Genomic DNA, 15,884 nt, shown 5'->3' on the forward strand with positions numbered 1-15,884 from the left:
GCCTAGCCCTGACCCCCAAAGGGCACACCTAGGTCCTGCTGTAACACTGCTGATAATAAATGGCAGTGATAATGGTGTAAATAGTAAACTGCCATGCTAAGGCATCCTCCTGCTAAACCACCGCCCCATGGCACCAAACTGTTACCGTAACCACATTCACAGATAACAACCACTTACAGATAATTAGGTTCCTAAACATCATGCTGTGCCCATGCCTTAGGCCAGTGGTTCTCAACCTGCAGCCTGGTTGTGGCCCAGTCAGCACACTACTGCGGCCCACGTGACATCCTCCAGGCCACACAGGCAGTGTACCTATGGAGTGGATGTGGCCCACATAACACACAGAGAGCTGCATGTGCAGCCCACAGTGGTAAATGGGTTGAGAACCACGGCCTTAGGCCCTGAGCTTGCAATGACTGCGGAGGCTCAGCAGGGGCCTTCCCACACAGAGCTCATTTCAGGATCAGGTCTTTATTGCATATCTGTGTGATCTTTCTGTTGTGACCCTTGTCCTTCCTTGCCTGCCCTTGTCCATGGTGTTGCCTGCTTAGGTCATGCTACAAAAGAGAACTGTGCAGGTGGACCCCTGCATGCCCACAGAGCCCCATTGCCTCCAGCGGGGCTCCACGCAGGAGCAGGGATCAGCTCATGCAGTTCTCCTTGCAGGATTGTGTGCTCTCTAGAACAGGAGGCATGTCTTTGCTTGCTTTGGGAGCTGCCTAGCGCTCCTCCAGGTGCTTGACGTATCATTAAAAAAAAAAAAATTAGTCATCGTAATGATGCTTTTTAAAACGCATGTCTTGTTTTCTCTCACAACAATGCCCTGACGTGAGCCTTTGGCAACTGAGATGTCATCCCAAATATTCTTAAACTGAGTGGGGGCTAGACTGTCACGCTAGATTTCAGGATATTTGCAGCCAGAAAGCTTCGCTTTCTTCAAAACCATCTGGAATCTCAAAGACAAGAAGATCAGAGCCGAGTGGGGGTACTTTCCCTCCATATTTTCAGACATGAAAGTTGCTGGTTCTTTAAAAAGCTTTTCCTTAAACGGATGATGTGGCCCTAGTGGCCATTAGTTGCCTGAAGTGGCCCTGGTTTCTGTTTTTCTTGTCATATTTGCACCATGGCTGGTGAAGTTTGATGGGGAGGAAGGGGGAGGGTTTCAGGAAAGACCCGCTTCAGTGGGGCACCAGGGCTGCAGGCCTGCAAGCTGGGGGTCAGGAGGCTGCCAGACAAGCACAGACCTCTCATGCCGTTAACTCTGGCCACTACGCAAGCTCAATAAAGATCTCTTTCCTACAAGTCTGCCTGGCAATTGCATCTTCAATGCTAATGAAAGAGTTTGCAGGTTTCCCCTCCCCCCCCGCCATGAAGTTACTAAGAACATGGTCACGGATGAACCTTTGGGTGTGCGTCTGGAGTTAGATTATTAGGTAATAAGAAAAGGAGTACTTGTGGCACCTTAGAGACTAACCCATTTATTTGAGCATAAGCTTTCGTGAGCTACAGCTCACTTCATCGGATGCATTCAGTGGAAAGTACAGTGAGGAGATTTATATACACACACAACATGAAAAAAATGGGTGTTATCATGCACACTGAATGCATCTGATGAAGTGAGCTGTAGCTCACGAAAGCTTATGCTCAAATAAATTGGTTAGTCTCTAAGGTGCCACAAGTCCTCCTTTTCTTTTTGCGAATACCGACTAACACGGCTGCTACTCTGAAACCTATTATTAGGTAATGCAGCTCTGGTTTGTTTTTCCACCGTACTGAGACCGGTGGGCTCCAATGGAAAAGGAAAAGGAGGACTTGTGGCACCTTAGAGACTCACACATTTATTTGAGCCTAAGCTTTCGTGAGCAACAGCTCACTGAAACCTGTCATTATGGAAAAGGGAAGCACGACACAACCTGTCCTCTGCAACCCTAGATGGTGCTGTCCTGCTGCTGTCGGGCTGTCTCGCCTCTCGGGTGCCCTGCCTTGCTGTCTCTGATTTCCCCTTCCTTGGTGGCGAGGTGAGTCAGCCAAGCCTGAAGATTTAGGAAGAGGAGAAAGCAGAGACAGACAGCTGTCCTGAGAAGGTAGGCAGAGGACCCCCCCCCCCCCCCCGCCATCAGAGGTTCGCTGTGCCATCTGGGTGGGGGGAAAGGGGGAGAGACACGATTCACAGATGCATAAAGCAAGAGCCAGCTGCCTCTGTGCGTCCAGTGTAGCTAGAGGCCAGCTGGGCTCGTGATCATGCCAAGGCTGCAGTGGCAGCCGGGTCCCCGGGCAGCCTAGGCCCTGTGATCATAGAATCATAGACTCTCAGGGTGGGAAGGGACCTCAGGAGGGCATCTAGTCCGACCCCCTGCTCAAAGCTGGACCAATCCCTAATTTTTGCCCCAGCTCCCTAAATGGCCCCCTCAAGGATTGAACTCACAACCCCTGGGTTTAGCAGGCCAATGCTCAAACCACTGAGCTCCCCCCCCCCAGCCTTGCGGAATGCCCAGCCCCCTGGGCCTTCTTGCCCACGGTCACTTTAATAGCCGCTCTTCAGCTTCGGCAGGATTTTAGGTGGTGGGTTCGTTCCCGGGCCGAAAACTCCCGAAGGAGCGTGTGCGTGTGTAGGCCACGGGGGTTCAGCCGGATACACTGCCGGGGGCGCTCCAGCACGGCTCACAGAACGGGGAGAAGGGGGCTGGTGAGAGGGAAAAGACTGAGTGGATCACGGAGTGCCTTGTTCTAGCTGCTTTCCTGGCCCCTGGCCTGGTAGCATGTGAGCCCCAAAACCATTGATGGAGGAAGGGGAGAAGGGCCCGCCTTTGGTAGATGGGGAACCGGAGTACAGAGAAGTGAAGAGACTCACCCAAGGTCACCCAGGACGTCTGTGGCAGAGCTGGGAACTGAACCCCAATCTCCTGAGCCTTAGCCCAGTGCCAGACCTTTCCTGTCTTCCCTTCTGCCCCCTACCTGCGCAGGGTTTGGGCTCGAATTTCTCCCAGCCCCCTCATCTGGTTGTGAAAACCATTTTACCATCCCCCCGGCCACATGTACCTCGCAATTCACTCACCGGTCCCTGAACTGCAGCTTCCTCTGGGGAGGAGGGTGGCAACCCCGCAGCACAACTTTGGGTAGAGGGGGGAGTTTGGGCCAGGGGCCCCAGGAAAGTCCTGCCTCTTACCAGAAGTGTCCCAAGGAATTGTTAAATGCTCCCACAGATGGGAGCTCAGCCTGGGAGCGATGAGGGGGCCTTCAAGGACTGACCATGCTGGGATGCAAAGCTGGGGTTCCAGAGAGATTAGGGGATGAAACCTGCGATTCGGACCCCTCATTATTCCTTCCAGCCTAATGTAATGCTAGGTTTGCCTCTTGCATCAGCCCTGGGCAGTGACCCATTGGGCTTGTGTCCCAGCCACCATCTGTGGAAGAGGCCCATTAGTGTCACTTCAGGGTCACGTGCCCCAGCGGCCCCCCAGCCCAAGGAGTAAGAGACCAGGTTCGGTGCAGGGGGTGGCTGAGCTGACCTCTGGCATCCCCTTCCAGCCCTAGGCTTCCAGGGTTCTCCCTCTCCCGGTGCAGCGCCGAGCGCTGAGCACTGGGGAGACTGGGCAGGGCCCAGGAAACCTTGCGAGCTCCAGCCCACGTGGCCTTGCCCAGTTGACTTGACTTTGAGAAGACGTCTTCCTCCAGCTCCAACGTCCCGCTCTTCGGTCCCCAGGAAAGAGACCCCAGATGGGGAAGAGCTGCAAGGTGGTGGTTTGTGGCCAAGCCTCAGTCGGGAAAACGTCGATCTTGGAGCAGGTCCTCTATGGGAACCATGTGGTTGGTAAGTGTGGGGGCAGGGCGGGTGACCAGCAAGGGGGCGTCCTGCAGCCCCCCTCATTCTTGGCTTTTTGTAAAGACCAACCCCCTGACAATAACAAATCAGTGCCTAGCCCAGCTGTTGACGAGAGACCCTACAATAACAAATGAGCATCAACCGCCCAGCGGTCCAGAACAAACTCTAGTGGAACTGCCCTGCCCTCTGCAACTAACGTGGATGAGTGTCAGCACATGATGGAGGCAGACAGGGTGGTGCAGTGAGAGACCGGGGATGGGGACAGGTGGGTTTGGCTGCCAGTGTCCCAGGTGGGGAGAATAAATCGAAAAATACCTGGAGATGCCGTCTCCAGCAGCTCCTTTCTACAGGCTGTTTTCCCCAGCAGGGCTGCTCTACCCACAGATGCGGGAGACCTGAATGAGCAAGGAGCAGAGTATGAGACTGGCCTGGGCAAGGAGCTGCTATGATGTGGTAGTACCTAGGGGCCCCAGGCAAGCTTGGGGCACCATTGTGCCAGGCTCTGCCCCAAACAGCTCCCAGTCTGAACAGAGCAGACAAAGGCCAGGAGGGGAAACTGAGGCACAGGGAAGAGGAGGGACTTGCCCTCAGGCACTCAGCCGGTCAGTGGCAGAGGCAGCCATAGAACACAGTCCTCCCGACGCCCAGTCCAGTGGAACAGTGCGAGGATGCTCCTGCCGCAGTCCTCCGTCACGGCAGACTCTGCAGCCCAGCTCCCCACGTTACCCCACGCCCGCCCGCCTCCCTGCAGGTTCCGAGATGATAGAAACCCAGGAGGACATCTACGTGGGCTCGATCGAGACGGACCGAGGGGTGCGGGAGCAGGTGCGGTTCTACGACACCCGGGGCCTGCGGGAGGGCGTGGAGCTCCCCAAGCACTGTTTCTCCTGCACGGACGGCTACGTGCTGGTGTACAGCATCGACAGCAAGGAGTCCTTCCGGAGGGTGGAGCTGCTCAAGAAGGAAATCGACAAGTGCAAGGATAAGAAGGAGGTGAGGCATTGCTGCAGGGGCAGGTACAGAGGAGGCTTCCCCAGGCACTGGAGAGCGGGGCGGGCTGGGTATGGGGGATGGAGTCTCCTTCCCCGGAGCTCCCCATCCTGCCCAGCTGGGCGAGCACGTCCTTCTGGTGGCTTGTCAGTGTCCTGGAGGAAGTGAGTCGGGGGGTCCCCTCCCCGCCACCGGCTGCCCTCTTTCTTGGATACTCAGCACAGGGGCTGTGAGCAAACAGGCCATAGAGACCGAGCTGGTGGGGGATGCAGCCAGCTGGGTGTGTGTGGGGGGTGTGGCTTGAGGGGGGGTATTGCATTCTGCTCCTTGGAGTTCCCCTTTTCGTCAGAGGCGATTGGTCTCCAGCGCTGTCAGTCCGGCACCACATTCAAGGTCTCTCTGCTTTTTCTCCTCTCCTTGCCCCGCCCCGGATTTTTAAGTCAGCCAGCAAGTGGCTGAGTTTGCAAGTGCTCAGCTGGCACTTGTGCTCACACCCTGACCTCTGTCGCTTTGCAAACTGGGGTTGGAAAGCCAATCAGACCTCAGGGCACCAGCTGGCTCAGAGAGGGACTGCTCCTTGCCACCTACAGCCTTGCACGACTGGCCAGGCCTGCTTGAGCAGAAGGGAGGGAACACGGGCTGTTCGGTGTCGGCTGGGGGTGACAGCGGAGGGGAAGACACACGGGAGGGACCAGTGGTCTGATCCGGTTTGGCAAATCCCAAATCCCCTTATTTCCTCCTCGGAAAGACCCATGTAGCCTCTGCCCAAGCTCCAGCCACAGGGAACTGGACAGGACTCTCTGGAGCCCATCAGCTCTGCTGCTCAGCTGGCCACATGGGTGGGGGCGAAGGCTGGGCCAGGAGCCACACGGCCCAGCCCGAGTACAGCAGGGAATCTGGACGGAAGGCGCCAAAGGGAAAGAGACATTCACCAGAAAGACCGCAGTGCCAGGGGTGAAATCCGCAGCAGCCTTCTCCCTGGGCCTGCCCCAGGCTGCGGTGCCAGGCAGCCGGCCCTGAGTGTGCTCTGTTTGTGTGTATTTGTACAGGTCACCATTGTGGTTCTAGGCAACAAGTGCGACCTGCAGGAGCAGCGGCGCGTGGACCATGACGCGGCCCAGCACTGGGCCAAGGGCGAGAAGGTGAAGCTGTGGGAGGTGTCTGTGGCCGACCGCCGGACGCTGATCGAGCCTTTCACCTACCTGGCCAGCAAGATGACGCAGCCGCAGAGCAAGTCCGCCTTCCCGCTGAGCCGCAAGAACAAGGGCAGCGGTTCCATGGACGGCTGAAGGCCTGGCCTCCCCTCCCCCCGCCACCTCGCTCCCACGGCGCATCCACCCTCTCCTGAGCTCTGGGGTGTTGGCACGAAGCCTGGTGAAGGGAGGTGCCGAGTGGGTGGCGGGGGCTTGGCCCCTGGCTGCACCAGGCAGCATGGCGAGGACCCAGTGCCAGGGATGGTCGCTGGGGGCAGTGAGGACATCTGGCCCATCCCTGCTGCCTGGAAGGGGAGGGCAGCCTTGGGCGGCTGGTCTGAACTCGGGATTCGCCCAGACCGTGCCCCGGGAGCCCTGCGAACAGGCAGCTACTGGCCTGGTCTCTACTCCCAAACCACAGGCGAGACAGCCCTTGGCAAACACACTCCTTGCCTTGGCAGGGGGCTGCGTGGGCAGCAGGAGGCCTGCAAAGGCCTCACGGGCTCCAAACTCCATTTGGCCCATTGTAACCCTTGCCCTGAACCTGGAGGGGAGCGTTCCCTCCACAAGAAGATCGTGGCACTACGTAGCTCCTTCCTCCCCCCGTGCCGCAGAATGCCCTGGCCTGGCTCCCCGAAGTTCCTTCCTCCAGGCTGGTGCTGGAGCCGGTGGCCAGCCGGAAGGTGGGCGCTGAGTCCCCGGCTGTGGAGCCGTTGGGCTCCTGAACTAGTCCCTTGAGCACACTGGAGCTGGAGCTACAGGCGAGGGGTGAAGGCGCTCATCGTCCAGGCCTCTTCGCCCACCAACAGGCACCTGCAGCTGGGAAGGTGGATGGGGGCTCCAAGATTGCTGGGCTCTTAGCCCCATGCATGCGGCACTCACTCCCTGGGGGCTCCGTAGCTGCCTCCCTGAAGATCGTGGGGAGCAAGGACTGCCCTGGGTCCCTGCAGAACCTTCACTGTCTGCTGGGCTCCTAGGCCCCCCTGTCCCCCTCAGCTCTTTAACTGCACCTGGCCCCTCTGCAGCAGCAGAATTGGGGCGCTCGGGTGAGGCCAGGCCGAGCAGAGCTTGGGTTTAGGTTCATTAAGCTCATTAGAGCCTCGTCAGTGTCCAAGCACATCAGAGCTTTCCCATGCTGCGATCCCAGGCCAAAGGCCAGGCCAAGCCATGGTGTCGGGGTTGTGCCCCTGCCCCTGATCCCGCTACGGCCTGAGCTGAAGACCCCAGCGGGGGGAGCTCAATGCAGAAGCCTGGGCATGGGCCAGCCGCTAGAGGGAGGCCACACACCAGCCATTTGCATTGCTCGTTAGGCGGGTGCAGCTCAGCTCAGCCTCGTTACTGAGGAGCAGCTGGCCCCTGGGAGACACGTTTCCGCCCTGTGGCTCTGTTGGGCTGACGCTCTTTGGACGGAACTGGGGTCGGGCTGCAGAGGTGGCCTCAGCAGGCCATTAAAATGGTCAGTTGGCCAAGAACCAAGGGGGTTAATTTTAGATGGTCCCCGAGATTCTCCTTGGCCAGAAATCTGGGATGGGAGGGAATGTGCTTTGGCTGCTGTGGGGCACGACTGGGGCTCACTGGGGTGTCCTGGATTAGCTCACCCTGCAGCAGGGCACGTTCTGGCTAGCGTTTCTTTTTTTAATGATTGCATGGATGTAATCTCATGTCAGAGGCATGTGGAGCCCCTTCCTCCTGGTCAGCAAGCGCCGTCAATAAACTCAGCTCAGCTGCTTTCGGAGCGGGTGTGCTTCCTGGGAACATGGCTGGCTGGTGGCATGGCACTACGACCGGGGCCTAGCTAGGGCTGCCTGCGGCCGAGTAGCTCCCAGGCCCTGTTACACACTAACAATTTGTTATTGGTCCAGCCTTGCATTGAAAACTACAGGAAAAGCTTGAGCCAGCCCATCCTTTGGCTGGGGATGTGGCTGGTTTTCCCCAGCTGCTGGCTACAGGGTGAACGATCCTTTGGCAATCCGTCGTGGCGGATGTGTTCCGATTTCCACCTCCGCAGGCTCCAACCTCAAGGTCCCAAATAAAGATGGCGCGTGAAAGTCCAGGCGCATTTATACAGGTTCCTTTTATTTACGGAGTAACACAAGAAAGCAATGAGATTCGATTATCAAAATAGTTTCCTTTCCCCCCCCCAACGGTTATAGTACATCAAAAAATATACACTGGACAGTACAGGGGGGGGGGGGGTACTGGCCAAGTCCCTAGAGGCTGTTTATTTCGTTTGCTTTTTAGTTGTGAAAATCAAACATTGTTCACATCACGCCAAGGGTATTTACAGAGGGGCACACGTCAGCGCCAGGGCCTATGACCTACCACAGCGTGTGCGAACTCAGAGGCGGTAACTGCTTTGGCTAGCGCAGGGGCGGCGTGCGGGGGTCCGGAGGTGAGGGAGACAGCAGAGTGCTCTGAAGCAGCCCGTTGCAGGATGGTTGTGACGGGGAGGAATGGCTTTCAAGGGGTTAAAGTGCGAAGTGTCCCAGTGTATCATGACCCCGCCGCTGGGCTGAGGGCAGGTTTGACTCTGGGGAAAGCGACCAGAGTCTCTCAGGGTGGAGTGGGGGCCATGGCTAAAGCTTTGTGCTTCCTGAATTCCTAAAATGACCACTGCACAAGAGACAGCAGGCCCTGCGGCCCTGCGGAGGAGACCGGAGCTGGAGCAGGATGGTGGCGGAAGGGAGCGAACCCAACTAGAGGCAGATGGAGGAGAGGCTGCTGCGGGGCTGGACGGCCGGCGCCAGGGTAAGTCCCAGGTTACCTGGGGGCTGATGGCATTAGGGGATGACCGGCATCACACAGAGGTGTCCAGATCCCTCCCTCTCCCCATCTAAAGCTTCGTGAGGGGACGGGTTGCCCAGTGGCATCCCACCACCAGCCCCCGCCCCCGCAATGGGATTTATGAAAGGGGCTCCTGTGATCTGGGGGGGGTCTAGCCCCCACCGGGACTCCATTCCCTTGTGGACGCCTAGCGGAGGATTCGCCCACCCTGAGGCTGTAAGGGATGGAGCTGGTCCCCTACAGCTGGCTGGCGCTGGGGGTTATTGCAAAGCTCCGTAGGACACATTTAAACCCCCCAAAAAGAACCCCCCAAGGTTTCACCTTCAGGTGCCCAGAAAAACTGGCATCAAAATGTGCCCCTCCCCCCAGCCCCAGGGCTGGCTCTCCCAGTTCTCAGCCCCAAGGCCTGACTCTGGTTTACCCCAGGCAGGCCAGTCTATCCTGCACCAGCTCCACGCACGCCCAAGGGGGGAGGGGGAGAACAGTCTCCCCGGCATATCCCACGTGTTGAGAGCTGCCATGTCCCCCTGTAGTGCGCTCCTGTAATACGCTGTCTGAGCTCTTAGCACAGCCCCCTCTAGTGGGCTGGGCCTATAGGGGATAACAACCCACTACTACTGCCCGTTCAAGCGGTAGGAATCTGCATTGTAGTGCTGTCGGCCCCAGGTCAAACCCCGCTGGTGACCACGCCAAGGGGGAGGGGGTTGTGGGACAGCACCATCAGGCCTTGCACTGGGGACCTCCAGCACTGAAAGCACAATGCTCCGGCTTGAGCTATAACCGACCCACCTCCTCTGTGGATCGGGAACATGAAACACACAGACCCGTATTGCCCAAAGCACCCAGGGACTGCCCCTGAGCTCTGGGGAAGTGACAATCTCACGGCCCCATGGTGTTTGGAAACCGTGTTCAGCCTCCAGTGGTGGGGGGTGTGGGGGGGAGCGGCAGGATCCTCCCTGTGCTGCCCAAACGCCTCCTGCCACACAGCTGGTGTGTTCAAGTTCAGTCATCGGACAGGTGTGCTTGTGCGTGGGGACTGCGAGCTGCCCAAATCGGAGGGCAGCTCCGCTGGGGGCCCACAGCCTGTGCAGTGGGGAGCAGGGGGCTCTCTCACGGAGGTGCGTGGTTCAGTTTCTGCTCCGACCAACATTCCTCGCTGTACACACAGAGCGGGCACCGCCGCTGGACGCAGCCCGGCTACCACGACGACGGGCTGCTCCGTTCGGATTTGCATAGATCGGGACGGGGGGTCACTCCGGCACAAGGTCCGTGCGGGTCGCAACCTTCCTGCATATTTCTATTTACAGCGCGCTACGGAGCCCAGAGCGGCTCGGTGACTGTTCAGACCAGGTCCTCGCGCCGTCTTTTAACACAGTGAAAAACAAACCCATTGCTCCCGTAACGCCTAGCGTGGGCCCTGGAGCCCCACGGTCTGCAAGCTGCACTCAGAGCATAAGAGGGACAACGCCACAGGCTTGTTAAACGAACCTGCTCTTTGATTCTGGGCTGTCGGGCTGAACGAACAGGGAATCCTCCCAGTTTCCTTGGAAGCTCCTAGTTTCAAGGGGGCTGGGTGACTGGATTGTGTCTGCTGGCCTGTTAACAGTAGGAATGCTTTGCAGCTCTCCAAGGAAAGGCGCTATGGAAGGACAACATGCTTTATGAACCTTCACTCAGCCTCCCTGCGAGGTAGGGACAGAGCTATCCCCTGCTTAACTGGGGGAAACGGAGGCACTAAGAGGTGAAGCGCCGTGGTGCAAGGGGGTGAATGGCAGAGTTGGGAATAGATGCCAAGGAGAAGGGCCGTTCTCTAACCAGTTGACTCCAGGCCGTAGCTGAACTGGTAATGGAACCCAGGTGTCCTGATTCCCCACGTCCTGTTCTTACACCCTGTCCCAGGTCTGGGAGGAGAATCCAGGAGTCCTGTTGTTTAACCACTTGACCTGTGGTTTTCAACCTGTGGTCCACGGACCCCTGGGGATCCTCAGACTATATCTCATTTCCAAAGGGGTCCGCAAATTACAAAAAGGTTAAAAAACACTGCTCTAGACAAACGCTCCTATCCAATTTGAGTGGCCCTCCGCTGCACTTCCGGCGTTGGATGATAATGTGTTTTCTGAAGTGAGCAGCAAAGAGGTCTCTGCTGCCAAGGAGCCCCGGGGTTCAACTGTTTGTTCTATGGGAAAACGCTGTCCCTGTTTGCCGGTGTCTGTTTTTGTTAATTTTTCCTCTGGATTTCCTGCTGCTGAAATGGACCAGACCAGAGGAGCTGGAGAGTAACACTCCCTGCATCCTCAGATCCAGGATGGCTCAGGCAGTAGGAAGGGCAATCTTCCACCACGCGGCTCTCTGCCTACGTGCCTCATGTCCCACGCAGGGCTTAGGCTGTGTCCTCCCTGCTACAGGTGGAATTTGTGCTGGGGAGGTTTCTCCCACTGGAAACTGGCCTGAGATCCACCACAGACTCCTTCCAGCAGGGCCTATGATCTGGGGGTCGCCAGGAACCTGGGCTGGCTCTGAACCAGCAAGTCTGAGAGAAAGGCCCTCCCTTTCCAGAGGGTCAGCCAGGCCCCTTCCCTGGTTTGGTTTAAATGAATCACTGGGAAGGGGATGAATGAAAAACTCACTAGCCAAAGAGGGGCACCCGCTGGCCATGGGCATCAATGGGCCTAGGGGATCCTGGCACTGTCCCTTTAACTGAATCCAATCAAACCAGACATGGAGCTGTGTTTTTGGAGAGCTACTGAGTGAGTGGGTGGCAGAACCGACTGGGGCACTGGGCGTGGGTAACGGGGGCACAGCCAGGCCTGGCAGAGCAGTCAGATGGGGAATCTCCTAGCCCAGTGAGAACCCGCTGGGAGTGAAAGAACCCCCCCGACCGCCGATCAACGGTTACAAAGAATCATTTGCCTTCAATCGGAACAGAGCCCTGTCCAGTAGTGCTGCCCCTTGCTGCATAGCTCCCCGGGCTCTTCGCCGCGTCCGGGAGAGACGGAGCCTTGGAGGGCGCGAGGCTCTAGTAGGGCGCGAAGACGATGGGGCCGGGCGTGGTGCGGACGTGACCTGCCGGGGTTCGGAAGAGCGCTGGTCCAAGGAGCGGGGCCTGGAAGAGGGCGGTGGCTGGTCTGAGGGTGAGTGGGCCAGGCATGGCGCACATGGCTGCCGTGGTGAGGGGGCTTGGGAGGAAGCGGGTGGCCAAGGTTTTGGTGAGGTGCTTCTGCAAAGCCAGCTTGGACTGTAGGGGGGGGAGAGAGAGAGAGAAAGAGACAAAGCACGTGAACCACTTGGCTGCAGGAGGGGAGAGATCCTGGCATCGCCGGCTCTGCGGGGGAGTGGAGCAGCCAGCCCGGGGCTCAGGGTTAGTCTGATAACAGGCATGTGGGCACGGAGACAGGGGTCCAATAGTCACCCAGTTTCTATTTCATAGGAACTGCCCCAGGGGATCAGACCAAGGACTCTTCTAGTCCAGAGCCTGCAGCTTCAGAGGAATCCAGCTAGGCTCCTGACCTCAATGATATGTGGACATGAGTTCCACAGGCCAGTCATTCATTATGTGTCGGAGGGAGTCATATTTCTAGGTCTCAGTTTTGAATCTTCTGGCTTTCAGTGGATCCTGGACTTGGTCTTTGGGCCAGACGAATGCAGACCACTAACCCCAACCCAGAATCCATCCACAATGGTGACTCTGGGGACTCAACTTGAGCCTCCATCCTACGTTTCCTACATAGTAGAGAGAGCCACGAAGCTTGCACCTGTGCAGGGAGGTTCACAGCTGATAGCCAGAGGCCTTTCTCACAGATCTACTCTAGCTTCCCCTTTGAAGTTCACGGCAGGGATCCTTGGGTGGGGCTGTTGGCCTGGGCTATCCAGGAGGTCAGAGTATTACACAATCCTAATTGTTCCCTCTGGCCTTAAACCCCTGTCCATCTAGGTAGCTATTTCCTTTAATACTGAGGTGGGAATCCATCGGGTCAAGGAGCCGCCAGTATCAGGTTTGTCCTTGAAAGGACTTGACATGCGGCCGCAGGATACCTCCAAAAGCATTTCATCCTGTCTCCCTGCGCAGACAGGATACTGCTGATCTGGGAGACCAGGAAACTATGGAGCACTTTGCGTCCTAGGAAGATGCTGAGAATTCTTCCTGGATCTCAGTGACCCCTGATGCGCCGGAGTTCAAGTGTCCCAGGTTTTGTTTCCAGCCAGGGGTCGGCGTGCACTTGGAATTACTCCTCTCCCCACTCAGGCCCTGTCTCCCCACCAAAGCAACCCTTCGAAAGCCATTTGTCAAGAACTGATCTGGTGGCAGCTCACAGGGCAGACAGGCCAGGACTGGTCTTAAAGCAGCTAATCAGCTGGGAGTAGGGGGCTCGAGAATGGCTCTGTAAAAAATTATTAGTAAGTGTTAGCAGAACCCTTTTCTGTATATGGCATCAGAGCACAGCACCGATGCAGCCAGGGAGTCTGGGCTTGAACCTACCTGAGAAATGACCATCAAAGCATCAATTTCCCCCCTCGGGACAGGAAGCAGAAAACAAGGCCCAGCATAGCCGATTGTTAGCGCTATGTCACTGGGACAGGACTAGCTGCGGCTGCACTGCAGACCAGACTCGTGACTCTGTGAACGAACCCTGGAACTTGGCATGAGCTGAACAAAAACACTGCCAACCCCAAGCATTTAAAAATCGTGAGTCAGCCCCCCTAGAAACCATGGGATTCAGGTAAATATCATCCTCTTTTAAAAATAAAAAACACTGAGTTCTTCTTCTTTGCTTTGTGGTATCAGAGACTGTAAGAATCTCCCTTCCAACCTTCCCTCCACATTCACGAGGGCTAGAAACTCACTGTTTTGTTCAATGAAAGCTGAGATTCTGACATAATCAGAGGACTCCTGGAGCTGGGGCTTTGAAAACAGAAACCACCACATATCACAGGCCTCGTGATAAAATCCCATGAGCTGACAAACAGTGTGAGCAACATTTCAGACAGGCACCATGGCCAGAGGGCTTCTGGGAGACAGATACCTTCAGAATACTCACTGCGAGGACAGCGTTCTTCTGGAGCTTGTTGTACGGGCTGTATTTTGGCTTGGGTGGCTTCCCAGCAAGCCTGTCTCTGTGTCTCCTGCTGCTCACATGCTGCAGATGGAAAACAGAGTCACACACGCGGACAGTAAACAAACCCACTGCATGCGAAGTGACCCTGCAAAGCCACGCTCTCTGCCTGGGAATTCAGCTCGCTCGCGGTAATTACGAAATGCAGCCTTTGCTTCAGTCTCTAGGGTTCTGGAATTTGCATGTATGTATAATGATGGTCCTTGTTTGATCATCTGCAGGAACGGAACCCAAGACCTCTGGAGCGAAGAGCATCAGTCGTTAGTGGTTGAGCTCCACAATCGAGTCCCTTAGCTTGCAGCCAGTAGCAAATATACATGGAAATAAACCTCTGTGCATGGTCTAGTCACTAGAGGTGAAGAGATGGTTCGCATGGGGCATTTGTGTCCCACGGAAGACCCCTGCTCCCAGAATGGCTTTTCTCAATACCTTGGGCCCTGGGTTACCCACCTGGCAGCTTCTTTCTGAACAAGGCACTACTGAATATACATACATTGACTTATCTGGAGCTGTGCCAGGCACCTATTTCACTCCATCGTCTGATCCCTGCGTCTCTCCATCTCCTAATCCCCAGCCACCCAGCCCCTCCACCCCGGCTCTGCAAACCTCATGAAAACAGCAAGTGTTGTTCTCTTCCCCTGGAGGGGAGGAGCAACCGAGCCCAGGCAAAGGGATTCGTCGCCCCCCCACTGCACCACAGAACTGCGCTTTGCAAGGTGCCATCTGCAGTGGGGGCTTTTTTCTGGGGGATCTGGGAGTGCACGGATCATCCTGCCAAGCGACCCCCTAAGGATGTTTTGGGGGGCTGTGGGGCAGGACCCTCCCCACCCCCTGGCACTCATGAAAACCTCAGGGCTTGGGTGCTGAGACTGACCCCGTGCCCCTGCCCAGCGAGGGGAGAGGCCAAGGAGAAAGTCCCCCCCCTCCCCGCAGGTGGGAGAGCTGGAGGTATCACCTGTTTGAGCTGGGTCTCTGAGTTGACGTAGATCTCGCACACTTGGCAACGGAATGCCTTGTTCTGGATGTGGATGCTGCCCTTGTTGCCGATTCTTTTGGACTTGTGCCCCGCCCTGGGGATGACCTTGCCCCGGCCCCGCCGCATCTGGGTGGTCTGACCCTCCAGCATAGACTTGTGCTTGGCCCCTGGATGGCAGAGGAAAAACGACAGACCCTCAGCAAAGGGATCACGCGGCCCGCGTTTGGATTAAGACACCGCTGAAAAACGCAGTATTCCGGAGGAGGCGCAAGACGCATTTGGAAATCTTGCTGCTTGCGGTGTTACTCATGTAAGACTCTCCCCACCCCACCCGCACTCCCTGTACGGACTGAGGAACATAGACCCCTGCTACAGGACTAACTCCCCTCGCTGGTAGCAGTGGTAGGCTGTTCCCCTCCATGGACTCGATTCTAGAGGGGGACGCCAGACTCTTTGCCAGGGTGTTATACAGTGGGTGAGTGCTGGGGGAACACAACGACCAGAAGTGTCGCACTCCACTGTTCTGGCTCCCCCAAAAGTGCCAGACCGGCCTCTCAGAGCGTGCCGGTAGGACTCGACCTCTGGTGTTACATTAGCGCCATCTCATGTGGTTAATTTAATCAATCGTAGGGGTTTTCCACCCGCTCGGAAGCTGTTATTTCTGACCTGCTCATTGTTCAGATTTAGTTTCCTGCTTCTAGTCACTTTCTGGCAGGCAGCTGGCAGTGTTTGTCACTACTATTTGCATTCAATTAGCAGGTACTGGCCCCAGCTGACACTGGGGCCCCAATACACGTAGTGAGAGATGGCCCTTGGCTTGAAGAGTTTACAGACTAAATAATCACAACAGACACGGGGTGGGAGGGGAAACTGAGGCACGGAGCAGGAAAGGGGCTTGCATAAGGTCACACAATGGGTCGGTGACTGAGCCAGGATAGGAGTAGGGTCTCCTGACTCTGAAGCCCAGTGTCTCCCAGCACTTAGCTGGCGGCTGCCAGGGAAAGCAC

General features: G+C 56.8%; 2 protein-coding genes across 9 annotated transcripts in view; one reads left to right on the top strand and one right to left on the bottom strand.

Annotated features, from left to right (window-relative positions):
• The first annotated feature begins 1,959 nt into the window (after positions 1–1,959).
• On the top strand, positions 1,960–7,734 carry NKIRAS2 (NFKB inhibitor interacting Ras like 2). 3 transcript variants are annotated; one of them, XM_048830071.2, is made up of 4 exons: positions 1,960–2,084; positions 3,676–3,811; positions 4,575–4,816; positions 5,863–7,734. In XM_048830071.2, the coding sequence occupies exons 2-4, from the start codon at positions 3,718–3,720 to the stop codon at positions 6,100–6,102; spliced, it is 576 nt and encodes a 191-aa protein (XP_048686028.1). In that variant the 5' UTR covers positions 1,960–2,084; positions 3,676–3,717; the 3' UTR covers positions 6,103–7,734. The 3 variants fall into 3 exon arrangements, with proteins under 3 accessions (XP_048686028.1, XP_048686029.1, XP_048686027.1); XM_048830072.2 differs by having other exon boundaries at positions 1,977–2,084; positions 3,704–3,811; XM_048830070.2 differs by having other exon boundaries at positions 1,982–2,084; positions 3,529–3,811.
• A 328-nt stretch (positions 7,735–8,062) lies between these two features.
• LOC125626683 (zinc finger protein 385C) overlaps positions 8,063–15,884 on the bottom strand; it is a 203,778-nt gene continuing 195,956 nt past the window's right edge. For 5 of the 6 annotated variants that reach the window (XM_048829998.2, XM_048829994.2, XM_048829997.2 and 2 more), the window contains 3 exons: positions 14,857–15,044; positions 13,812–13,925; positions 8,063–12,025 (listed from right to left, as the gene is read on the bottom strand). In XM_048829998.2, the coding sequence (XP_048685955.1) occupies positions 11,807–12,025; positions 13,812–13,925; positions 14,857–15,044 (521 nt within the window). In that variant the 3' untranslated portion in view covers positions 8,063–11,806. The remainder of the gene's footprint in view (positions 12,026–13,811; positions 13,926–14,856; positions 15,045–15,884) is intronic. The other variant, XM_048829996.2, reaches the window with a different exon arrangement.

This window comes from Caretta caretta, chromosome 27 (genome assembly GCF_965140235.1).
Source record: "Caretta caretta isolate rCarCar2 chromosome 27, rCarCar1.hap1, whole genome shotgun sequence".
In the NCBI taxonomy this organism is placed as follows: domain Eukaryota; kingdom Metazoa; phylum Chordata; order Testudines; family Cheloniidae; genus Caretta; species Caretta caretta.

Coding starts and splice junctions, on each gene's coding strand:
- NKIRAS2 (XM_048830071.2), top strand. CDS start 3,718: ATGGGGAAGAGCTGCAAGGTGGTGGTTTGTGGCCAAGCCTCAGTCGGG. Junction 3,812..4,574: donor CTATGGGAACCATGTGGTTG/GTAAGTGTGGGG, acceptor GCCTCCCTGCAG/GTTCCGAGATGATAGAAACC. Junction 4,817..5,862: donor AGTGCAAGGATAAGAAGGAG/GTGAGGCATTGC, acceptor GTATTTGTACAG/GTCACCATTGTGGTTCTAGG.